This window comes from Bos indicus x Bos taurus, chromosome 5, assembly GCF_003369695.1.
Source record: "Bos indicus x Bos taurus breed Angus x Brahman F1 hybrid chromosome 5, Bos_hybrid_MaternalHap_v2.0, whole genome shotgun sequence".
Lineage (NCBI taxonomy): Eukaryota > Metazoa > Chordata > Mammalia > Artiodactyla > Bovidae > Bos > Bos indicus x Bos taurus.
Genome location: NC_040080.1, coordinates 11,317,541 through 11,343,010, shown reverse-complemented (window position 1 = coordinate 11,343,010; position 25,470 = coordinate 11,317,541). Strand labels below are relative to the sequence as shown.

The window sequence follows — 25,470 nt, the reverse complement described above, 5'->3', positions numbered from 1 at the left end:
TTGCATCTTCTGCATAGGTAGGAGGATTCTTTACCACTACCACCACCTAGGAAGCCCAACAGTATCTGGGGGGTATTTAAAAATAACTCCCAGACAATCAGATTTAACTGGTTTGGAGTTGGAACCTAGATACTGGTGGGGTTTTGTTATTAAGTTTCCCCATGGGATTCTATGCACAGCCAGGTTTGATGGAAGTCTGTAACCAGAGGCCATGGGAGCGAGCGTCCCGCCACCCGTGGATTGGCTTTCAGGGCTCATGCGTGCCGTGAACTCGTGTTAGATATGGGGGGTTCTGCCCATTGTCCTGAACAGAACCCTCCATGAAGGCAAGAAGCTCTGTTGCTGACTCTTCCCACCCCCATAGACAAGGCGGCTAGATGAGGGAGGGGCGCCTGGGCTGGGGAGTGGAGGGTGGGTAACACCGCTGACTGACCCCAGCCGGTGTCAGTCCAGGAACCCAAACTCAAGGACCCTTGGCGTTCTTCTGAAAAGCAGGACAATGCCTGCTCTGCAGAGTTGTTTAAAGACTCAGATACCTCCCTTCAGCATCAGGCCAGACCCTCACACAAGGTTGACCCTGCATGGGGTCACAGACAAGGGGGCTATGGTCCCAGAGGAGCAGGACACCCTTCCCTGACCCAACTCCCACTGAGGCCACATTGCCAGCCATGAGCTGGTGACTGCGGTGGGATGCTGATCCCTCGGCCCTGGTGAAGCTGGGCCAGCTCAGGGGAAGGAGGTGTCCAGCGCAGGACCTGAACTCACAGCAGCCCTCTCCCGTCCCCCTCCTCTGCCCCTTCCAGCCGCTACTGGCGCCGGTGGAATCGGTTCTGCAGGAGGAAGTGCCGCGCGGCCGTGAAGTCCAGCATCTTCTACTGGCTGGTCATCTTCCTGGTTTTCCTCAACACACTCACCATCGCCTCCGAGCACTACAACCAGCCCCACTGGCTCACGGAAGTCCAAGGTGAGAGGCCACCAGCCCTACTCAGGCTGATGGGGTCTCTCCTGGGGGTGGACAAGGGGAGCAGGGCCAGGGACGAGGGGGCATTGGTCACCCCGGCCACACCATGGCCTGGCAGCTCACCAGCCAGTAAAGCAACACCAACTCACTGTACATAGACGGGACCCACCAGGCCAGCAATGCAGTCCGCCTGTCCCGGCAGTCACCACTGGGTCCAGGAGACCATGTGAGGAACAGTGGCTTGTTTAGCTCTGTCCTATCCTTAACTGCCCACCCATCGCTGCCTGTGGATTGCCACAGCCTGGCCTCCAGGTGTGCTGGCCCTCACCTGTGAGGGGCAGTGAGCACAAAGCCAGGGAGAGGACGAGGGTGGCCTGAGCCCAGGGACCTGTCCTCCACTGCTGTCAGTCCCACCACCCCTCACTGGGGTACCAACCCGAGAGTCAGGCAGACCCAGCCTGGACCCCAGGGAGTCTCTCAGAACTAGGAGGGCCCATCTCCTCCCAGTGACAAAGGCAGACAAGGACCCCCCCAGCTCCCACTCTTGGCTGGTGGGTCTGAGAAGACAGATTGCAGCCCCTCGAACCTCACTTCTTGTGTCTGGAAAATGGACGTGACAGCAGCTGGGCTGCCTGGAGAGCCGCTGTGGGGTGGGGGGACTCAGGGGGTGGGGGGGTGTCACTGGATGTGTGCCGAGGTTGTAACCAGACGAGTCACAGAGGGAGGGCCGTGTACGGGACCCAGCACGGGGTGTCCCTGCAGGGACCCCCACCCTCACCTTCTCTGCCCTGCCCCGGGCGGCCCCTGCAGACACGGCCAACAAGGCGCTGCTGGCCCTGTTCACGGCGGAGATGCTGCTCAAGATGTACAGCCTGGGCCTGCAGGCCTACTTCGTGTCGCTCTTCAACCGCTTCGACTGCTTCATCGTGTGCGGGGGCATCCTGGAGACCATCCTGGTGGAGACCAAGATCATGTCGCCGTTGGGCATCTCCGTGCTGCGTTGCGTGCGCCTCCTTCGGATATTTAAGATCACAAGGTGCGTGCCGCCCTCCCCTCCCCTCCTTGGAAGCTTTTCTTCCAAGGAGCAAGCGTCTTTTAATTTCGAGGCTGCAGTCGCCCTCCGCAGTGATTTTGGAGCCCAAGAGAATGAAGTCTGTCCCCGTTTGTACTTTTCCCCCATCTATTTGCCATGAAGTGATGGGACCAGATGCCATGATCTTAGTTTTTCCATGTGTAAGGATTCCAATTTCTCTACTTTCTAAACTCTCTTGTCCATCTCCAGAGACAGTACTTAAAGGATTTTTGACTGACTCTGCTTGCTCCTCCTGGGGTTTGCCCAAAGCTATTTTTAATGTGGCATTTCAGGTGCCTTTTAAATAATTCTCAAAACCCCACCTGCCTGGGGCTTTGTCTCTGTTTGTTTGTTTTTTTAATTCCTATAGAAAAGAATTCTTGCTCCCAGGTATTGTCATAGTATCTTAATATTCATTCTATTTTTATCAACAATTTACCTATTTCTAATCTGAAACTACTGCCAAGAAACCATTTTAAGTCTGTCTTTATCCTCGAGCTTCCCAAAGCCACTCCACAAGAATTTTCAGATCCCCAGAAAGTCTGTGAACAGAACAATTTCATCATCTAATTAGAAGTTCCTTTGGAAAAGGTCATTGTCTTCCTGTTTTCCAGTCTCCAAACCCTCTGGGGGCTTCTGGAAGACGCCAGAGAGACTAGCTGTGGGGGAATCCCATGCCCGCTTCTGAACCTCATCCCTAATATGTTCCAGAGCCCAGAATGTGCCTAAAATAAGGTCTGGGAGTGTGCCTGGTGGTCCCCTGAGACGGGTCAGCCTGGTTCTGCCTCAAACAAGTCTGTTTCGCCCTCTTCTTTGAAAATCTCTCGGAGATGCTATTTTTAACAGTGTTTTCTGGACCAGTGATTGTGATTCTCAAACCAAGTTGTCCTCCTCAAAGGAGCTCATTAAGGATCTTCCCAAACCTAGAGATTTTAACCAGAAACCCCCAGGGTGTTCTGAGCCATGACTCTGATAACCTCACTTTGAGACACTCTGGCCTGATTTTCTGCAGCCATCTTTTGTCCTCTTTCTCGTCTAAAATTATGAACCTTCGTGTATAACTGGAAATCGTAGTCTTTTCTTGGCATTCACTTCTCTAGACTGTAGCCCCAACCCCATTAAGATGGTATTTCTGACGGCTCTCAACTGAGAACACTCGTAATGATGAAGACCTAACATGAATCCAGCCAAGTTTTTTAATTGATTTTTTCCTTCTTCTTCCTTTTTAAAAATTTATTTATTTTTAATTGAAGGATGATTACTTTATAATACTGTATTGGTTTCTGCCATACATCACCATGAATCAGCCACAGGTATACATATGTCCCCTCCCTCTTGAACCTCCCTCCCACCTCCCACCCCATCCCACCCCTCTAGGTTGTTACAGAGCCCCGTTTGTGTTCCCTGAGTCATACAGCAAATTCCCGTTGGCCGTCTAATTTTCCATACGGTAACGTAGACGTTTCCATGCTACTCTCTCCATCCAGCCCACCCGCTCCTTCCCCCGCTGTATCCACAAGCCTGTTCTCTGCGTCTGCGTCCCTGCTGCTGCCCTGCACTGACGTTCATCAGTGCCATTTGCTAGATTCCGTATATACGTGTTAATACACAGTATTTGTCTCTCTCTTTCTGATCTACTTCACTCTGTATAACAGGCTCTAGGTTCAACCACCCCATTAGAACTGATTCAAAAGTGTTCCTTTTTATGGCTTATACTCCACTGTGTGTATATGTACCACAGCTTCTTTATCCATTCATCTGTTGATGGGCATCTAGGTTGAGTCCGTGACCTGCAATGAACATTAGGGTGCATGTGTCTTTTTTAATTTTGATTTCCTCAGGGTATACACCTAGCAGTGGGATTGCTGGGTCGTGTGGTAGTTTTATTCTTAAGGAATAGCTTTTTTTAAGGAATCTCCATACTGTCTTCCATAGTGGCCATATCAGTTTACATTCCCACAGACAGTGCAAGAGGGCTCCCTTTTCTCCACACCCTCTCCAGCATTATCGTCTGTAGATTTTTTTGGTGATGGCCATTCTGATATCTCAGAGAAGGCAATGGCACCCCACTCCAGTACTGTTGCCTGGAAAATCCCATGGACAGAGGAGCCTGGTAGGCGGCAGTCCATGGGGTCGCACAGAGTCGGACAGGACTGAGCGACTTCACTTTCACTTTTCACTTTCATGCATTGGAGAAGGAAATGGCAACCCACTCCAGTGTTCTTGCCTGGAGACTCCCAGGGACGGGGGAACCTGGTGGGCTGCCGTCTATGGGGTCGCACAGAGTTGGACAGGACTGAAGTGACTTAGCAGCAGCAGCATTCTGACATCTCACTGTAGCTTTGATTTGCATCCTCTACTAACGGCGACGTTGCGCATCTTTACTTGTATTTATCAGTCATCTGTGCATCTTCTTTGGAGAAATGCCCGTTTAGGTCTTTTGCCCACTTTTTGATTAGTTTGGTTTTCTGGCATGAGTTGTGTGAGCTGCTTATATATTTTGGAAATTAATCCTTTGTCAGTTGTTTCATTTGCTGTTATTTTCTCCCATTCTGAGGGTTGTCTTTCCACCTGCATTATCTTTGAGTGAATGACCAGGGAGGTGTGAGGTCCTTTCTCCGGCTTCGGGGCTCTGTGGGGTTCTAAGTGTTGCATGGTTTTACTGTCTAGTTTGTCTGCTGTTTGTCAGCCTGACATTTGCTCTGTGGGCAGGAGGAGGAGCTTTGGTTTGATTAGATCTGGATGCGATTCCAATTTACTAATTGCATCTCATTTTTTAAACAATTGGTCTTTAAGTGCACCACCATCCCTCTAGCCATTGCCATTTTCCTTCTGAAGCCCTAAATCCTTTCCTTGCTCCTGCAACTCCCTTCCCAGGCCCTGAGAAGTGAGACCAAGCTGACTTAGCATAGACAGCCCCACTGGTGAATCCTGACCACGGGGGCCCCACAGCCCAAAGCACAAACCCTCCAGTCTCTGAGCTTCTCGGTGTCCCTGTCAGTCTGGCCGTGAGCCACAGATCGCCCTCCCCCTGCCATCTCCCAGCCCTGACTCTTCCAGGGACCCAGGGAGGTTCTGTGCTTGTTGTGGCCCCTATTATAAAGGTAACTTTGACATCCACCCACTTCCCAGGCTGGGGGCCCACAAGCCGGCCATCAGCGAGGAAGGTGCTGGTTTTCTGGGATTAAGGAGACAGGTGAGGATGACGCTCCACTCCCTGCCTCACCCCAACACGACCACAGGGCTGGCCAAGGGACTCTGAGAGGCTCAGGGAGCACCTCCCCAGTCCCATGGTCAAGGCAGGCTGCCCTGCCAATGTGACCAGGCTGCAGGCCCATGCGGGTCTGGCCCCTGCGTGACCGAGGCCTCTGAAGCAAACGGGAAAGACCCAGCCTTTGAGTTTGTTATCCAGGTGGGTTTGACTCTAGAGTCTCGGCCCCCAGATGAAGTGCAGGAAGGGGAACAGGAGGAACTAAACCAGCAGTTTCCACCCCAGGCCCAGGCCATCCCAGACCCTGACTGCCATGGTATGGAATCCTATCTGGCACCTCCTGGCCCAGCAAATGCCAGGTTCAACCTCAGCATCCCTCCAGGCTCTGGTGAGTCTGAGGGAACCAGGGTTTGACCCCTGCTGATTTGGTCCTTGGGCACCACATCCCCAGGACTCTATTTTATAACTGGAGGTTTCTCCCTTTTGACCCCCTCTCCCAATTCGCCCACCTCCCCCCACACGTCTGGGAATCACAGTCTGTTCTCCTGACACGTACCAGTGTGATGCATGGTCTGGCCATGGAAGGTCGGGAGCCTCAGACCTTATGTTATGGAAAAATCCACGGGGAGACGTCGGGGCCATGAACACCTGCTCCCTCGGTGATGGTCTTACCTGAATCCCTGATTAGCTCGCTCACTCGTTCATTCATTCTTCCCTGTTGTCCTCTGTCCTTCCTTTAACGTCAGTGGATCAGATGTTTTTGGTGTGCTATGATTTATTTCTGTCTTAAGAGCACCAGCTGTGATACTTTTGTGGTTCTTCAGGGTGGCAGCTGGAAGGGGCAGGGGGAAAGGGCAGGTGAGATGCTGACCTGGGTGGCAGGTGCCAGGAGGTGGTTTGCTGCTGAGGAGGTGAGGAGGCCTGAAGGGCAGCCCTGGGCCAGAGACATAGCTGTGCTTTACTGTGATGGGATGGGCCATGGGGGCCCCGTCACACCAGCATCTCGTGCAGAGAGCCACCCCACCATTGACTGAGGCAACTGGGCGCCCCTAGGGACACGAGGAGAAGGAGAAGAGGGTTCTCCCTTCTGGCCAGAGGCTCTGCCCCCGTCAGCCCCTCCAGACCTCCTCTACCACGCATTCCCAGATCAGCTCCTGGCCCATGACAGGTGATACAACCTGCTCTCCATCACAGCCTCCGCTCCCTGCAACCAAGGCCCTGTCTGCTCCCCAGCCAGCCCTCCTCCCCAACTCAGCGACTTTTCTCTCTCGGTCTGGGGCCTGCTAGGCTGGCGCCCCTGCTCCCCTGGCCAGCAGACAGCTCTGAGCCTCAGTGCTCAGAGGCTAGAATAGACTAGCCCAAGTCTATTAGGCTAGCCTAAATAGACTAGCCTAAGTCTATTCCCCTCATGTCCACAAGCCTCTGGAAAACTAAGGCACCGATGTTTATGGCCATTGTCTTTCCCAAAATATTCTATGCAGTTTAGGGGCTCTGTGACCTTAACCCACATGACCTTAACCCCTGCTCCCCACCACTGGCCGATACAGCTGGGTATTCTCGTTACAAACATGCTCCAGAGTTCTGGTTCCTAAGTACCACCTTGCTGCCAGGCGCTGGTGCCCTCACAACAGTGGTCTTATGGCTGCAAGTGAGGCTTGGGAGTCGGCATGTAGGAAGTGGTCCCTCCTCAGCGCGTCCCTCCAGGCAGGTTTGGGAACTTTAAATTAAGCAGGGCGAGTGTTCTAGCCCCACAGAGATTCTCTGACTCCCTCGCTTCAAGCAGAATGGTCAGTACAGCCTCTAGCTGACCAGGAGCCTGGCACACGTGCAGGGCTGGCCAGAATCACCTGAGGACAGAGACAGAGCAGGTGGAAGGAAAGCCTCTGCCCTCACAGTCTCAAGCCTGTTTGGTGAGACAGATGAGGAAGACGGATGAGCATTTCCGGAGCAAGAGCATGTAACTGTACATTGCTGTTGCTGTTTAGTTGCCGAGTCACATCCGACTCTTTGTGACCCCGTGGACTGTAGCCTGCCAGGCTGCTCTGTCCATGGGATGGTCCAGGCAAGAACACTGGGGTGGGTTGCTATTTCCTTCTCCAGAAATGTATCTTAACATTCTGCAAACAGAGAGCATGTGGCTGGCAGGCAGAGCAGAATGGAGAAAAGTGTCTGAAGGAGAAAGGAGCAGGAGAGACTCCAGGCTGGGGAGAAGGTCACGTTTACGTGCAAACTGCTGGCCCGTCTGCTTCTGTCACTTAATACGAAAGCCGTTCCCGGGAGAAAGGGGTCCGGCCGGGGTGCGGCTGCCACGCTGCAGTGGGGGTGGCTTGCATGTCACTGTCCTGAGCAGCAGAAATGATTCCCTGTCTGTCTCAGTGATAAGCTGGGAATATCTTAAGTGGAGGGGATTGAGGTTGTGACCTGGAAGGTGGCCAGGCAGGGGTGGCGCTGGGAGATACGAGAGGCTGGGTCCTGGCACGTGCCCAGATGGAGGCCGTGTCCCTTTTGCTGCACCTGAACCGACCCTGTCCCAGGTCTCTGAGCCCTTCCAACCATTCGTGTCCCACCCCCTTTTCCAGGAGAGGGTTTTCCCCCTCCCCGTCCGCCCCCAGAATGAAGGGCATCTGTGTTTACAGCCAGCCACAGGCTGGAGGGGTGCAGGAGGGATGGGGTTGGGTGGGGTGGTCGCAGCTCAGGGTTTCTGAAGCTTGGCTGTTTACCAGAATCCTCTGGGATCCTTGTGAAAAACAGGTTTCTGGGCCCCAACCACAGCTATTGAATCAGAACCTCCATAAGAGAGGCTTTTTAAAGAACCAACTCTTTGAATAGGGTGAATCTGGGAAACCACAATAAGCCATGCACCCTCTCTTATCCATGAGCCACCCTGCCCACCCTCACCCGATGGGGACCCCACTCATGCCTGGGCTGGGTGGAGGGCTACATTCTGGAAAAAGAAAATTTTAATGTCTTTTTGTCTGAAGATCAAGAGTGGTAACAATAATTACTAACCTTTATCACCTGTGTGCCAGGCACTATCGTGAGGTATTTTTCTTTTTGAGTTGGAATTTATTTTTTTCTAGTTTAATTGAGAAATAATTGACATATGTCAGTGTCTCGGTTTAAGGTGTATAGCGTGATGGTCTGTTTTACATATATTGTAAAATGATAGGTTTAGTTAACATCTAACATCTCATAGAGATACAGTGTATTTAATAAAAAGAAAAAAAAATCCTTGTGTTGAGAACTCTTAGGATTGACTCTGTTGACAGCTTTCATATACAACAGTGTTGGCTGCAGTCATTTGTTGTACATTACATGCCTGGCGTTTATTTATCTATAACGAAATAAATGCTCTCTTGCTTTTTCGATGATCCAGCGGATGTTGGCAATTTGATCTCTAGTTCCTCTGCCTTTTCTAAAACCAGCTTGAACATCTGGAAGTTCACGGTTCACGTATTGCTGAAGCCTGGCTTGGAGAATTTTGAGCATTACTTTACTAGCGTGTGAGATGAGTGCAATTGTGTGGTAGTTTGAGCATTCTCTGGCATTGCCTTTCTTTGGGATTGGAAGGAAAACTGACCTTCTCCAGTCCTGTGGCCACTGCTCAGCATTCCAAATTTGCTGGCATATTGAGTGCAGCACTTTCACAGCACCATCTTTCAGGATTTGAAATAGCTCAACCAGAATTCCATCACTTCCACTAGCTTTGACTCACTTGACTTCACATTCCACTAGCTTTGACTCACTTGACTTCACTTCCACTAGCTTTGGCTCACTTGAGTTCACATTCCAGAATGTCTGGCTCTAGGTGAGTGATCACAACCATCATGATTATCTTGGTTGTGAAGATCTTTTTTGTAGAGTTCTTCTGTGTATTCTTGCCACTTCTTAATATCTTCTGCTTCTGTTAGGTCCATAACATTTCTGTCCTTTATCGAGCCCATCTTCGCATGAAATGTTCCCTTGGTATCTCTAATTTTCTTGAAGAGATCTCTAGTCATTCCCATTCTGTTGTTTTCCTCTATTTCTTTGCACTGATCGCTGAGGAAGGCTTTCTTATCTCTCCTTGCTATTCTTTGGAACTCTGCATTCAGATGCCTATATTTCCTTTTCTCCTTTGCTTTTTGCTTCTCTTCTTTTCACAGCTATTTGTAATGCCTCCTCAGGCAGCCATTTTGCTTTATTGACTATGCCAAAGCATTTGACTGTGTGGATCACAATAAACTGTGGAAAATTCTGAAAGAGATGAGAATACCAGACCACCTGACCTGCCTCTTGAGAAACCTGTATGCAGGTCAGGAAGCAACAGTTAGAACTGGACATGGAACAACAGACTGGTTCCAAATAGGAAAAGGAGTACGTCAAGGCTGTATATTGTCACCCTGCTTATTTAACATATATGCAGAGTACATCATGACAAACGCTGGGCTGGAAGAAGCACAAGCTGGAATCAAGATTGCCGGGAGAAATATCAATAACCTCAGATATGCAGATGACACCACCCTTATGGCAGAAAGTGAAGAGGAACTCAAAAGCCTCTTGATGAAAGTGCAAGTGGAGAGTGAAAAAATTGGCTTAAAGCTCAATATTCAGAAAACGAAGATCATGGCATCTGGTACCATCACTTCATGGGAAATGGAGAAACAGTGGAAACAGTGTCAGACTTTATTTTGGGGGGCTCCAAAATCACTACAGATGGTGACTGCAGCCACGAAATTAAAAGACGCTTACTCCTTGGAAGGAAAGTTATGACCAACCTAGATAGCATATTGAAAAGCAGAGACATTACTTTGCCAACAAAGGTCCGTCTAGTCAAGGCTATGGTTTTTCCAGTGGTCATGTATGGATGTGAGAGTTGGACTGTGAAGAAGGCTGAGCGCCGAAGAATTGATGCTTTTGAACTGTGGTGTTGGAGAAGACTCTTGAAAGTCCCTTGGACTGCATGGAGATCCAACCAGTCCATTCTAAGGAGATCAGTCCTGGGTGTTTTTTGGAACGAATGATGCTAAAGCTGAAACTCCAGTACTTTGGCCACCTCATGGGAAGAGTTGACTCATTGGAAAAGACTCTGATGCTGGGAGGGATTGGGGACAGGAGGAGAAGGGGACGACAGAGGATGAGATGGCTGGATGGCATCACCGACTCGATGGACATGAGTTTAAGTGAACTCCGGGAGTCGGTGATGGACAGCGAGGCCTGGCGTGCTGCGATTCATGGGGTCGCAAAGAGTCAGACACAGCTGAGTGACTGAACTGAACTGAACTGAAATAAATGCTGCTGCTGCTGCTGCTAAGTTGCTTCAGTCATGTCCAACTCTGTGCTAGGAATTTGTAACTGGAAGTTGGTCCCTTTTGACCAGCTTCATCCAATTCCACCTGCCACCACCGCCTTGTCCCCGCTAATCACGAATCTGATCTCTTTTTCTGTGAGTTTCGTGAGGGGTTTTGTTTGGGTTTGCTTTTGTGTTTTCTAGATTCCACATATAAATGAGATCGTATGGTATTTGTGTTTCTCTGTCTGACTTACTTCACTTAGCATAATACCTTCAAGGTTCATCCACATTGTTGCAAACAGCAACATTTCCTTCTTCTTTATGGCTAAGTAATACCCCATTGTAGATAATGTATACTGCATCTTCTTTATCCATTTATCCGTTCATGGACACTTAGGTTGTCTCGGCATCTTGGCTATTGTGAATAATGCTGCAATGGACGTATCATTTGGATATATCCCCAGAAGCAGAATTGCTGGGTCGTGTGGTAGTTCTATTCTTAATTTTCTTGAGGAAGCTTCATTTTGTTTTTCACAGTGACTGCAGCAGTTTACATTATTCTCACCAGCGGTGCACAAGCGTTCCCTTTTCTCCACATTCTCGACAACACTTGTCTCTTGTCTTTTTGATGATAGGCATGCTAAAGGGGTGAGGTGATACCCTGTGGTTTTGATTTGCATTTCCCTGATGATTAGTGATGGTGAGCATCTTTTAACGTGTCTGTTAGCAATCTAGATGTCTTCTTTGGAGAAAAGTCTATTTAGGCCTTCTGTTCATTTTTTCTTTGGATTATTTGGGATGTTCTTTGTTTTTTGCTATTGAGTTGTATGCATTCTTCATATATGTTGAAGAATATGTCTTCGTATCTTAATCTCTTATCAGATATATGGTTTGCAAATATTTTTTCCCGTTTTGTAGGTTTTTTCACTTCGCTGAAGAGTTTACTGTCAGAAGTTTTTAGTTTGATGTTGTCTCACTTGTTTGTTTTTTTATTTTGTTGCCTGAGGGTGGAGCTTTTACAAAATCAGTATCACATGTAATCCTCCCAATAACACAATGAAGTACAAGCTGTCACTGCCCCTATTTCTTCAGGTAGGGAGAAGAAAGAAAGAAGGGAGGTTGAGCAACTTGCCCAAAAGCATGTGCAGAGCTGGGTCGGAACCAGGCTCCTGATCCTGGGCCCTGAACTGAGTCACTCACACTCCAACTGTGAGCTGGCCAGCGCAGTCCCACCACCACGCTGCCCCAAGGGAAGGGCAAAGAGCAGGGAGCTGCAGTCAGTCTCAAAGCCCCTGGTGGGTGTGGCAGGCGGAGGGAGGGGATGAAGCTGACGCCCCCTCATCCGCAGGTACTGGAACTCCCTGAGCAACCTGGTGGCATCCCTGCTGAACTCAGTGCGCTCCATTGCCTCGCTGCTGCTGCTGCTCTTCCTCTTCATCATCATCTTCTCCCTCCTGGGGATGCAGCTCTTTGGGGGGAAGTTCAACTTTGATGAGATGCAGACCCGGAGGAGCACCTTTGACAACTTCCCACAGTCCCTCCTCACCGTGTTTCAGGTATGGACCTTTCTCTGCCAGATCATGGCCGGGGAGGTGGGGGAGAGGGGGCAGAAAGCAGGTACCGGGGGAGCGGGGGAGCAGAGAGGAAGGGGCTTCCCACTCCCACGGAGCAGCCAAAGCCAGACCAGGTCGGTCACGGGAGCCCAGGAGCGTCTGTAGCTCCCCTCCCCCAAGCCCCACGGAATTCCACTCTTGGATGGACCCCTGGGGGGAGAAAAAAAAAGATCCAACTCAGTGGCTTAAAAATCTGTTTCTTAGCCATGGAAACTTTTATTCAAATACATTCAACACGAAAGCCCAAAATATCCACAAAAGAGAGCAGACGGCTCTTGCTGGGGAGGGGAGAGGAAGGGAGATTGCTCCCAGGAAAATACGACCACCATCAAATTTGTGACTGTCGTACATCTGTTGGCTTGGGGCCAAGTTCAAGTAGCACTGAAGTTTAAAAGGAGATCCATTTACAGATTAAATTGAATGATAACATGAATGTTGCCAAAATCTTATAGATGGTACCCAAAGTCCTCATGCTTGGGGAACCCTGGGGGACCACGTGGCACCTCAGTGAACACGGTCACTTTGATGCCTTAGCCCTAGGGTTGGCTAACTGCAGCCACAGAGCACTGGGCCTGGGCTGTAGGACGTGTTTTTCCCAGGAAGCGCTTACAGTTGGTCAATCATTTGTGGCGGTGGCCACACACTTAAAGGAGAGGGCTGGACCTGCAGGATCACAGCTCAGAGCCTCGGGAGGAAAGCGGGCGGTAGGAGGCGGGGAGAGGAGACAGGTGTCAGAGGTTTCTATATGGCAGGGGGCCGGGCAGGGGAGCTTCGGGCTTGCTGTTGGTCTAACGCTGTGTCCCTCGTTGGTGGGACTATGTCATTCAGATCCTGACCGGGGAGGACTGGAATTCGGTGATGTATGATGGGATCATGGCTTATGGCGGCCCCTCTTTTCCAGGGATGTTAGTCTGTATTTACTTCATCATCCTCTTCATCTGTGGAAATTGTATCCTTTGCGCCTGCCTCCCCCGCCCCCTGTTGCCCCCCTAACTTGTAGCTCAATGCCAGTAGGTGTGCCCAGCGGGTCCTGACCAGGGAGGACCCAGGGCAACCCTTCCCCAGAGAAGAAGGAAAAGGCACATGTCCAGCCCAGACCACCTTAGTGGTGCAGACAGGTCGGGATGGGAACCTGGAGCGGGGTCCGGGGGGGATGTGAGTCCATCCCTCTGAGCTGCCGGGGTCCAGGTGGGCAGTGCCCAGTGGTGTTGGCCTTGCAGCTGCCCACTCAGACCTCATCATGAGACACCTGCTGCCCTGGCTGGGGGCCTGCTGAGGGAGGAAAACCCTCACCCCGGAAGTGACCTTCACCTGTTGCCCTCCCTCTGAAGCTGCTCAGGGGGATGTTAGCCACAGGCAGACCGGACAGGCCACGGGCAGGTTCCCAGGTCCCCCACTGCAGGCAGCCCTCCCCTGTCATATCCCCCGGGGTACTGTGCAGAGAGGCTTGTAAAGTAGAATTACAGATGAGCTAGACTCAGAGGTCAGCTCGCAGCCTCAGACACACCCAGGGCTGTCCACCTAGTGTCCTGGAACCGGGGTGGAAATGGCAGCACCTGACCTAGCGGGCCCAGCGAGGCTGAACTGGGTACCGCGTGCCCAGCCCTCGCCCTTGGGGGCTGGGCCCCTCAGTTCCCCATGTGAACCAGAGCCACCCGGGGCCTGGGGTGGAGAGGGGCCTGACCGGCATTAACCTCTTGGCTGGACTGGCTCTGATCCGATTCTCTGACCCACGGTACATGCATCCGAGTCAAGGGCAGGGGAGAAGAAACAGCAGACTCCGCTCAGTCAGGAGCCCAGCTGACCCTTCTGGGGCCTCTGTCTGAACAAGGTCATGGCGGGAGTGGGCAGGGCAAGCGGGCACCTCCTGGTGGTGGTAATGACCGCCCAGCGCCACAGCCCGCTGGAGGCAGCGCTGTTTCACAGTGTCACTTACAGGCGGTCGTCTCTGTGGGAAGCAGCATCGAAACCCAGCAATTAGAGCGAGGCTGGGCTCCCTGCCTCCCGCCCCCAGGCCCGGCCTGTGTGCCTGCCTGCTCCGGATCCCCCAGGAAACCCCAGGAAGCTAAGAGGGCGGTGCGGAGGGGAAGGGGGGCTCAGTGGGCTCGGAGCCCCTCCCCGTGGGGAACTCCGGCCCTGCACGTCCTGTCCTGGCCCCTGTGCCCACCCACCACCCCAAGTCCAAGGGTCATTTTCTTTAAGAATGGACACAAACAGATATCCTACTGAACGTGTTCTTGGCCATTGCTGTGGACAACCTGGCTGACGCGGAGAGCCTCACATCTGCCCAGAAGGAGGAGGAAGAGGAGAAGGAGAGGAAGAAGCTAGCCAGGTAACTGCGAGGCTCCCGGGCCAAACGCGGCCCGGCTCCAAAATGCCGTTCCCGTCAGTGCTCAGGAGAGGCTGGGCCTGCCCGGCTGTCCTTCTAGACGGAGTTAGGTGGGGGCCCCTACAGTGAGCTGGGCCTCTCCCCTATTCCTGGACATCACTCTAAGCGAGGAGCACCATGAATTACATCTCTGGTGAGGTGTCCTGTTTCCCCACGGGTCCAGGAGTTGGAGGACTCTCTTTTGAGAAGAGGGTCATAACAGATGGTGGGAGTAGAGGATGGGATGGGAGGGCAGCCAGTCGGAGGAGAATCTGGAAAGATGATGCCTCCTCACTGTCCTGTAGCTCATCTCTGCTGACGAGCAGACAAGACAGGACCCCACGCCGTCCTCGTCCGTGTCCAGACGGACGATCTGGGCCACACCTGTGCCAGATACTGAGCAGGTTCTCAGGAACCTTTGAATTAGATGGAGGCTGAGTCGGGGAGAAGCTGGGCATTCAGCTGAGTGCTGGACACAGCCTAGCAGGGGCAGAGACTGAGGAGGACAGAGCTGGGGGGAGGCCCAGTACCCCAAAGATTGATCCACACAGCAGGGCCCCCAGAAGACAGGTGGTCCCAGGCCCTGGTGGTCTGGACCCCAAGGGATCACAAGGGCAGCACCCTATTACTCTAGTCAACATCCCTTGCTCTCTTCTTCTGCTGGCCCGCCAGGACCGCCAGCCCAGAGAAGAAGCAAGAGGTGGTAGAGAAGCCGGCCGTGGAGGAGACCAAGGAGGAGAAAATCGAGCTGAAATCCATCACGGCAGATGGAGAGTCCCCACCCGCCACCAAGGTATGGGCTGCTCTGCCAAGGAGCCAGGGCGGGGCTGGGAAGGGAGAGAGAGGGAGGGGGAGGGGGACAGCAGTGCTGGGTGGGCTGCTCTGCCCGAAGCCAGACACTGGGGCGGAGGGGAACAAAGAGGCCAGAGGAGGGGGACAGAGCCAGGGTGGGTGGGCGTGCAGAGGAGGAAGGCCAGCCTTCTGCTGGTGTCCTGAGGGTCATGTACAAAGGGACAGTTCAGCCTAGACTGGGGGGCAATTTCAAGACTACTGGAGGCCTCTAAACCATGGATCTTATCTAACCGGACCCTCCTCCTCTCCCTTGGCTGCCTAGATCAACATGGATGACCTCCAGCCCAACGAGAATGAGGACAAGAGCTCCTACCCCAACCAGGAAACCACAGGTACCAGCCCGCTGCCTGGCCTGGGGGAGGCCGTGGGGCGGGGGGGGATGGGGGTGAACACCTGGCTCTAAAGCTGGGTGCCGGTCCCAGTTTCCCCACAAGCGGGGGCCTCACTTGATCCCCCAGCTCAGCCACAGCATCACCGTTTATCCTCTGGGGGAAAACTTTGCTCAGTTATTACTGTGGTAATGACAACAGAAGACTGAACACATTGTGTGGGAGCAGAGCCTTTGGGACTTTTGGAAGCCGGATTCCATATACATGTAAGGTTTATTACAGCCTGTGTTGTAAAATCGCTATTAAGTTACATAACTTATTAGGATAACATATGTCGCAGCATCTTGCTTGGTTAATAATAATAGTAAATCCCAAATCTGTCCTGCCCGCTCCCGGGAGGGGGTGCTGAGCACAGCAGGGCTCCGCTGCAGACGCCTGCTCGCGGCTCTGCAGGACACTGTCGGGTCTCCCGAAACAAGAGCGTCCTGTCTGCGGTCTGATCCGTAAACTGGCAGGCGGGCCCCTGGAGAGGGTCTATCGTCAGGAGCCAGTCCCCTGCATCAGGACACCACACCCTGCGTGAGCCTGGCCTGCCCTCTTTCTGCCGAAAATTGTGGGTATCATCACCTGCTTCAAGCTCAAAGTCACAACAGACCATCACGGTGCTATGGGTCTTGCCGACCCGAGTCCCCACGCAGGCTAGTCTGTGTGGGGGCATAGCTCCCTCAGAAACCGGACTGCGGCCAGCCTCCTTTCTCCTGTCTTCACAGTCTGTCTGCTGGGAAAGAGGACTTGGCTTCCTGGGGCTCAGACAGAAAGGAGGGCGGAAGGGTGTCCCTGAGCCAGCATCAAGCCTTTTGAAGCCTTTACAGCCCTTGGGGCAGAAACCGTTACAGAATTTCAAAGACACACCAGAAATAGCCACTGAATGCAATAGGCGGGTCTTGTCTTGATCCTGAATGAGCAAATAAACTTTAAAATGATATTTTTGAGGCAGTCAGGGAAAACTGAATATGGGCAGGGAGCTAACTGATGTTAAGAAGGTTTTGTTCATCACGGGACCCCCTGCAGGAGATGCCCGTTCCTAGTCCCCATGAAGTGACCACACTGACGAGCAGGGGCCTGTCAGGCCTCCCCCCCAAGTTTAATCCCCAGAGCTCAAGGTCGGTCGGAGCCCCCAGTTCTGTACACACCACATTTCAGAAACATCGCCTCACTCAGGAGGAAAGCTTTGTGCTGAGCTGGGGCTTTTTATCTGCTCGAATCATGTATGCGAGTGAATGTACAGATGTTCTTGAAGAGTCACTGAGGACTTACAATTAATAAGTGCACATGAGAAAGAAATGTGATGACCCCAAGGAACATGTAGCTCAGTCCAGAGGCTGTGAGGGAGGCCTGAGCTGTTGTGGGGACTCCAGGGGGTGAGCAGTGAGGTAGCGGCTTCATGGAGCAGGGTGGTCCTCACCGGGTCTGCAGTTCGGGGAACTGGAGAGGGAAAGACGTGACTTCTGAACCATTCTGTTGTCGTGGATACAGAGCTGGATGAAACCAGGGAGACATCCACTCGTTGACTTAATCACTGCTTATAAAGCACCTACTGTGCTCCCCGCCCTGGGCAGGCACTGGGGGCTCAGCCATGGGGGCAGATAAGCTGCTGTTGTGAGGGGCCCACATTCAGCGGGAGGCAGACAAGAAGCAAGAAAGATAACGTCAGGGAGATCATAAAACCACGGCCTGCCTTCAAGTTACGGACACACCTGTCTGCAGAGGAGCCCAGGGAGGCCAGAGCAGGAGAAGTGGAGCGGGTGGGGCATGAGCAGGTGGGGCGGCCCCAAAGGCCACCCACCCTTTCCCCTGGCCTGCAGCCAGCCAGCTGAGGACACCTGGCCATGCCCCCTCTCACCTGGTTACCTTTCTGGTGTCTGACCACTAGGATGACCAGCCACCCCAATCTGCAGGGCACTGAGGGTTTCCCGGGATGTAGGGATTTCCGTTTAAAAAGCAGGACAGGGGTTGAGCTGGTTACCCGACTCACAACCTGGTCTCATGTGCTGCCAGGAGGCTTCCTCCAGCAGAGATGAGCCCCAGAGGTGCCCACGGGAGAGAGCTGGCCGTCCTAGTTGGTCCCCTGCGTTTCCAGAGATACCGATGATGTCTGATTCCTGTCCGTAGGAAGGTGTCTGGAAGTGGGCAGCGTGGTGGTAAAAATAAGTGGGAGCCGTGGAGCTATTTAGGACGGTGCTTTTTTCCTGCAGAAGAGGACGAGGAGGAGCCCGAGATGCCCGTGGGCCCCCGCCCGCGCCCCCTCTCTGAGCTGCACCTGAAGGAGAAGGCAGTGCCCATGCCGGAAGCCAGCGCCTTCTTCATCTTCAGCCCCAGCAACAGGTGTGTGGATGGGGGGAGCAGGGCTCCACTCTCTCCATGATGCCAGCCCAGCAGGTATCAGCATCCTCCAGCCCCCACCCCAGCACGCCCCACATCTTGTGTAAACAGGCACGGGTTTAGAGGAGAGAGTCCTGGATTATGGATCAGAAGACCTGTGTTTTTTCTTTCCATTGTTTGAAATACGTAAACTCTGTTTCTACTCTGTTGGTGATTACATTTAACTTAGCAACCCCTAAAGTTAAACAAGATCCTAAACCTTCTGCAAAATAGAAGGAGGTAAACAGCTAGACTGCATTAACTCCTTCCAGCTCTCCCACCTTAGGTGTTGTGGTTGATGAGTAATTTGATACCAACCTTTATTTCCAACCTGACAAATTAGATATGATTACCTGGGTAGACAGGGTGTGTTTGGATTTACATACCACTTACCATTCTATTTGTTCAATTTTCTCGTATCTTGGCCCATCTTTCAGAAATCATTTTCGTTCCTCCTACAGTACATTCTTTAGAAGTCTTAATGGTAACTTCATTTGACCTCTGTTTATCTGTACTTGCTTTCCTTCTTGTTCTTGAAAGACAGTTACGGCCCTCAGCGTGTTAGATGTGTTACTCCACTGTACAGCTGGAATTCCCACTCTCGTTTCTCTGTAGGAATCTGCCTCTGGTCTCACTCTTTTAACGTCATCCGTGGTCTCTGGAGAAGGCAATGGCACCCTACTCCAGTACTCTTGCCTGGAAGCTCCTATGGACGGAGGAGCCTGGTGGGCTGCAGTCCATGGAGTCGTGAAGAGTCGGACACGACTGAGTGACTTCACTTTCACTTTTCACTTTCATGCATTGGAGAAGGAAATGGCAACCCACTCCAGTGTTCTTGCCTGGAGAATCCCAGGGACGGGGGAGCCTGGTGAGCTGCCGTCTGTGGGGTCGCACAGAGTCGGACACGACTGAAGCGACTTAGCAGCACGGTCTCTGGGGTTGTATATGTTCACTACCACGTGTTTCTCTCCATTTACCCTGCTTGGAATATATTACGTCGCCTAAGTCTATGGATTTATATTTTTTTGTCAGTTCTTGAATAATGTTAAGGATTAGGATGAGAACAGCTACTTCCGGGAGAGTTGCAGGATAGTCTGTTTACACACTGCCTGGTCTTCCTTCTCTCAGGCTGGCCCAAGTGGACAGTGATAGGCCTGCGTATGCTGTCCTTCCCCTCTCACGCGTGCACGTCTTCATAACTTTCATCTCCTAGTCTCTAGGTTCAAATTCTGGGTCATTCTTTGGATATATCTTCTAAATTCTTAATTCTCTCTTCAATTCTATCTATGTTACTGTGTAAACCAGTTTTTATATCAAGTTATATATTTTTTTCATGTCGGACAGTTCCATGTATTGCTTTGTTTACCAGATCCAGCTACATCTGAGTTTCTTGTTAATTCATCATCTTTGTGGTCGTCTTTTTTATCCCATTCACTATTTCAAATATGGTTGATCTATCATCGGTATCTAATATTTCCAGTATACAGAGTGTCTGGGGAGAGGTCTCACTCATTTATTTGAGTTTCTTCTGATTTGCCAACTTAGTGGCTTAATTTCTTGAGTGTTCAGTGATCTTTGTGACCTCAATACTCCATCTTAGTTGGGGAGATTCCCGTGGACCTGAAGAAAGACTGTGAAGCTTTCTTCCAGATGCTGTTTGTGTGTGCGGCTCAGCCTAGGGGTCCCCAGTCCTCTGCCCCATCTCCCGCTGGCTTAAAGATTCCTCACGGCAGTGCTGCCACTGGCCTCTGTCCGCAGGCACCCCTGCCCAACCCGGGCATGTCCAGCAGACCCCGGCTCAGCAGATTGGCTTGAGGGAGGAGGGGATCACTGCAGACTTTCCTAGCTGTCATGAAACCAGAATGGTTTTGGAGAGCTCGTCCTTTCCAGGAGTTGGTGCTTCCGCATCAGTAAGGTCTCTCAGAGGATTTAGTCAACCACATGCCAGAAGCAGAGGTCTGAAGGCCTGGTTCAAGCCTGAACCACCCCGTGCCCCTCCCCGCACACACACACACTCCAAAGTGGGCAAGACTATCCTTCCCAGCTTCCGTCTGTAAGATGAGATAGTAGCCCTCAAGAGGAGACAGCACATAAGACACCCTTGGCATCCGAGGATCCACTGTGAGTGCCCCGGGGTCAGGGCTGTTGGCCTCTGTCACTGAGCTGAGGTTCAGGATTTAATTACTGCTGCGACAGACAATCTCCTTGAAGCCCGGGCTTAACCAGCCTGGCGTCATCCACGTTCTGGGCAGCTCTGCTGCTCCCCATACGGACACATGTGAGGTAGATCTTATGCAGTCAGTATTTGTAATGATGGGGAGCCAAGCCCCAGACGAAAGCTCGTGAATGATGTCATAGCAGTACATGAAGATGCAGAGGTTCCTGAAGTGTCAGACGTAACCCTGAGGCCCCGTGGCAGGGGGCACGGTGGGGCCGGCTGTGGGGCTGTGTCTCCCCTGTGGCCAGATGGCTCAGGCTGAAGGGCCCCTCCCGCACACGTGTCTACACATTGAGAAGGAGCAGAGGCCCCACCCCCCTGTGACAGCCCCCCTCCCCCTGCCCCCGCAGGTTCCGCCTCCAGTGCCATCGCATCGTCAATGACTCCATCTTCACCAACCTGATCCTCTTCTTCATCCTGCTCAGCAGCATCTCCCTGGCCGCCGAGGACCCCGTGCAGCACACCTCCTTCAGGAACCACGTACGCACCTCGTCCCCCACACCCCGCCCCCGCGACGTGACCCCCTGGCTGCCTGACCCTGTCTTTCAATCCAGAGCCTGCCCCGAATCTCATGGTCGGAGGCACAGCAGACATCTCCCTAAGAGATGACAGCTTTGGTGCAAATCCATCTTAGGGCCCTTAGCAGGAGGAGACCCTGAGCCCCGAGCCTCAGGCCGGCCTGACCCTGATGTCAGACCGCACTGCCCACGGATGCTCCCCAAGGGCTTTGCCCCCCAGGAACTGGCCCATCCTGTCCCTGGGGGTCAGTGGCAGATGGCACTCTGATGAGACCGCCCTCATAAGCAGGACCTCACTGACCCTCTGCAGAGTCGAAATTGAATTTGGAGCTCGCCTCAGGCTCTGGTGAATTACAATCAAAGGCCAGAGTAGGACCTGCCATATCCCAAAGCCTTTAAACAATATCAGATCCTAACCAGGTGGGCATGAAGCGAGGAGTCCACCACCCTAAAGCCAGACCCCTGCGAGCCAGCCAGTGGTCCTGCAGCCCACGTGGCCCACAGGTTTCTTACTGGGAAGGCCCTTGCTCTGACCCATCACCTGAGACAGAGCAAAGCGTGAACCCCGAGCCTGTCCCCAGCCTGGGGTGTGCCCACCACACCCTGAGGGGCACAGCCAGGGTAGGGTCCCGGGAACGTGAGAGACTGGCTCATCTCCTGATGTGAGTTAAGCAATTTGCATCTTTGTGCAAAGAAAGCAAACCCCACTCTGTCCTTGAGACACATATCCCATGGTCTGATTTTGGTTTGTAAGTAAATTGAATTAATGAGAAAAGCACCCAGCCGGACCCAGGACCCGCTGAGTCGGCTCTGGGAGCCTGCTCACAGATCTGGGGCCTTCGGGACCCTGGGCTGTGTCCGTGCCTCTGGTCTCCCGTGGAAAGACTGCATGATTTGGGGTGCGACTCCCTGCTGGCGACCCTGCTCCCATCCTGTTGCTCCGTTCCCCCATCCCCACCCTGTTTCTCTTTGTTTTGCAGATTCTGTTTTATTTTGACATTGTTTTCACTACCATTTTCACCATTGAGATTGCCCTGAAGGTAACCCTGCCCTCTGCTCCTCTCCTGTCCTTCCCCACTGGCTCTGCGGCTCTGTCCCTAACGCACACGCTGCTGCTGTCTGTCACTCAGAGCCACTAATCCGCTGTGCTTGTCTTTCAGATCCTAGGCAACGCAGACTATGTCTTCACTAGTATCTTTACCTTAGAAATTATCCTCAAGGTAATGCGCGCAGCAAGGCCTCTGCCTCCTCTCTGCACTGCCTCTCTCTCCTCTCTGGTTTCCTTCACTCTGGTTTTACTCCTAAGCCCAAAGCCGGAGGATCTGGGGCCCCTGACTTTGTTGTGCCCGCACACAGTTTGGGCACTGATGCTGGCTGATACCAGGCACTCCCCCACACCGCCTGCCCCCCACCACCTCTGCGAGCCACGCCTGATCCCGGCAGGAACCCTCCCCCTATCCTACCCAGAGGGAACGCCGCTCGAAGGACAGAGCCAGAAAATGGCAAAGCCCAGGGCGTCAAGAGGCCCTCTGCCTGTGCCCTCGGGATGTGCTTTGTCAACACAGGCCAACGCCAGTGTCCCAACCGAGGGCTCTGGACAGACCCCTGCACACACCTCTGACCCCTGGGTTACAGCCCCGCCAAAGCTTGCCCCCTCGCCCCTGCCCAGGCCTGGAGGAGGCGGCTGTGTCCTCCAGGTTTCAGTGCGGGGCCGAGAGTCCACACACACTCCATCCTGTGACCCCAACACAGTAGCGCCCGCCTCCGAGCAGCCTCAGGATGACAGGGGTTTGCCCCAAGCTTTATTATTGTTTCTATTAATATACCATCAATGGGGCTCCCCAGGTGGCACTAATGGTGAAGAACCCACCTGCCATAATGCAAGAGACGTAAGAGACATGGGTTCAATCCCTGGATTGGGAAGAAACCTGGAGAAGGGAATGGCTACCCACTCCAGGATTCTTGCTGGAGAATCCCATGGACAGAGGAGCCTGGCTACAGTCCTTGGGATCGCAAAGAGTCAGACACGACTGAAGCGACTTAGCACAGCACCATATATTACTTACATCCATTCTGTTAGGAATTTCAAGCTCCCCGGGCCACCCGAGCCTCGGGGGCAAGTTCCAAGTCAGGGGAGTGTGTCCGCCCACTCTCTGTCTCAGAGCCTGGGGCTCACCCTGACTCCAGTCAGCAAGCGGCTCAGCTCAGTGTTTCCCACAGGGAGACCACCCCAGGCGCCCTCCCTCAGGCTCCGGGCTCCTCCCACCCTGCACAGGAAGCCCCAGACCTTACTTCCTGGGCTCCTTCAGGTAGGGACAGCCTGTCACGTCCAGCTTCAGCCTAAGTGGACACTTTCTCATGCCTTCTGTGTCCAGACCCTCTGGTTCCAGCTAACCAGGTGTGTTAACAAGAGGAAACCAGAAGTGTTCCTCGGGTTTTTCTCTGACCCCCAGGGGTGGGGAGGGGGACCAGGCTGCCCAGCTACATGGAGACCTTTCTTCCCTGGACTCCAGACCCAGGGAGGCGAAAAAACACCAGGCTCTTCTGAGTCTCAGACCCTCCCCAGAGCGCCTCTTCCTCCAAGGTTGCCAGCTCCTGGGAGGTCCTCCGTCCCACCCACCTGCTCCTTCTTCTGCCCACTTTTACGCTGACTCTGCTCTAGGTCGAGCCTGGCCCTAGAACACTGCCTGCACCTCCTCCCCCAGGGTCCCTCTGCCCCACCTGTAGGCTCGGCATCCTGCCTGGGAGAGGTGACTGTCATGCACGAGTGGTGTCCAAGGTCAGAGACAGTTGAAAGGCCTGGGCATGTTCAGCCTTCCAAGGAAAGGCTTGTGGGGCCAAGACAGTTGGACTGAATGACGCCGAGATCTGTCACTGAGAGGAGGGAGATGGGACCAGGACCCACGTGCAGAAATTACGAAAGATGTGTTTAATGAGCAGTATTACTGCCTGGAGAGGTGCTGGCTGGACGGAGGGGCATCCTGCTCTCCCAGCTCAGAGTTCAGTCCTTTTCTCTCCCCAGCAAGCCTTTTCCTGGGCAAAGGTTAGGACTTCAGGAGCAGGAGTGTGTGGCAGTCAGCAGATGGGGTAGAGGGGTCCCTGCATTGGACCCCTCAGCAAACTCTCAAGTAAATGCCCCATTTTTCCAGTGTCCACTTGCCCTTTCTCCTGTGGCCACTCTTCCTCTGGTCCTGCCTGGGCAGCCGCCCTGCACACACACACACACGCACACAAGCCAGCCTTCTGGGCTCAGAGCCTCTCAGTTAACATGAACCATGGAGCCACCCAGGTCTGCTCTCGGGGGCCCAGACCTACACCGAGAGACAAGGAAGCCCCCCACCCCAAGATTACAGGCCTTTGGGGCACATCTCCAGCTGAATTCCCCTGCAACCTTTTATATAATCTACCCACTTCTGGAAACTGTTGCAGGTCACAGGTGTCTGAGTCCCCTGTGACCCCCTCCTACAGGAGATCAGTGGGAAGAATTAGGTTGCAAGAGCTATTTTTGCCCATTTCCCCTGTGTTTGCTCTTGAATCACTCTGTGAACAAGCTGCCCTGAGTATGCTCTGATTCCAAAGAAATAAATTGGGCTTCCAGGCAACCGGGGAGCTGCTCCCAGGCTCTAAGCCATCAGCTCCAGATTTTCCCTGCTGGCTGTCGTTCATGGTCATGGCCTTTCAGCTCTTCACCTGGAAATCCACTGGCCCCTTAGTTCATGTCAACGAGACTCGACAGGAGTTCCTAGAGCATGGACAGGGCTCTGAGCAGGGTAGGGGACAGCAAACCCACAACAGTCAGCACCCCCAAAGTGGTCCCTTCCTAGTCTTCAAGGGGCTTTTGCGTTATTCTGTAGCTGCCTAACAACCACATGAGGGGGCTGCTGCTCTACAGAGGGGGACTCTGAGCAGCCCCCATCACAGGACGAACCCAGACGAACCCTACAACGAATGCAGTTGTAGCTCTCTGCTGAGTCCAGTCCTCTGTAGTGAAGTTCCCCTGCAGGGCTTGCTGTCTGCAGGATTGTGTCCAAAGGGCTTTACCTGTAACTCCCAAGAGCACTTACAACCCTCCAGGGAAGAGGTTGTCATCACCTCATTTCTCTGATGAGACACAGGGAAGTTGAGTAACCTGCTCCAGGCACTCAGAGCGTGGTGGGTGGGATTTGAACTCAGGCGGCCAGGCTCCAGAGCTGTGCTCACACAGTGGTGCCCACAGCCCCCTCTGGACACACAGCTCCAGAACCGGATGGTGGAGTAGAGCTCGAATCCTGGGCGCAGACCAGCAGCACTTGTGAGGCCCGGGAAGGGATAGATGCTGGTCACCAGCATTCCTGGTAGAATTTCTTGTAGAATTTCTCACTGGGCGCTAGAGCTTGCATGAGCCTGAGGGGTTACCTGGGGCTAAACCAGGGAAATTCTGGGAAGCCAAGAGGCTGGTCCTCAACTGGGCGAGCCCCCACCTCCCCCAGGTGCCCAAGTCCTGGGGGCCCTGAGGTGGAGAGAGTTTAGAGAGGGCATGGGAACCCGAGAACACAGCTCAACCCAGGGAGCATCAGCAAGGGGCCTCACGGGGCTGCAGTCACAGAAACATGATGAGGGGCAGTGGGAAATGGGGACGGGGCCCTTGAAAGGGCT

At 53.1% G+C, this 25,470-nt stretch overlaps 1 protein-coding gene across 25 annotated transcripts in view; it reads left to right on the top strand.

The window, feature by feature from the left end:
- CACNA1C (calcium voltage-gated channel subunit alpha1 C) overlaps positions 1-25,470 on the top strand; it is a 391,155-nt gene that overhangs the window by 316,817 nt on the left and 48,868 nt on the right. For 9 of the 25 annotated variants that reach the window (XM_027540916.1, XM_027540913.1, XM_027540931.1 and 6 more), the window contains exons 12-21: positions 804-964; positions 1,772-1,997; positions 11,865-12,072; positions 12,958-13,078; positions 14,347-14,461; positions 15,170-15,290; positions 15,612-15,682; positions 17,932-18,063; positions 20,668-20,797; positions 21,996-22,055. In XM_027540916.1, the coding sequence (XP_027396717.1) occupies positions 804-964; positions 1,772-1,997; positions 11,865-12,072; positions 12,958-13,078; positions 14,347-14,461; positions 15,170-15,290; positions 15,612-15,682; positions 17,932-18,063; positions 20,668-20,797; positions 21,996-22,055 (1,345 nt within the window). Of the gene's footprint in view, positions 1-803; positions 965-1,771; positions 1,998-11,864; positions 12,073-12,957; positions 13,079-14,346; positions 14,462-15,169; positions 15,291-15,611; positions 15,683-17,931; positions 18,064-20,667; positions 20,798-21,815; positions 21,876-21,995; positions 22,056-25,470 lie in introns of all 25 variants that reach the window. The other 16 variants (XM_027540926.1, XM_027540923.1, XM_027540917.1 and 13 more) reach the window with 3 other exon arrangements.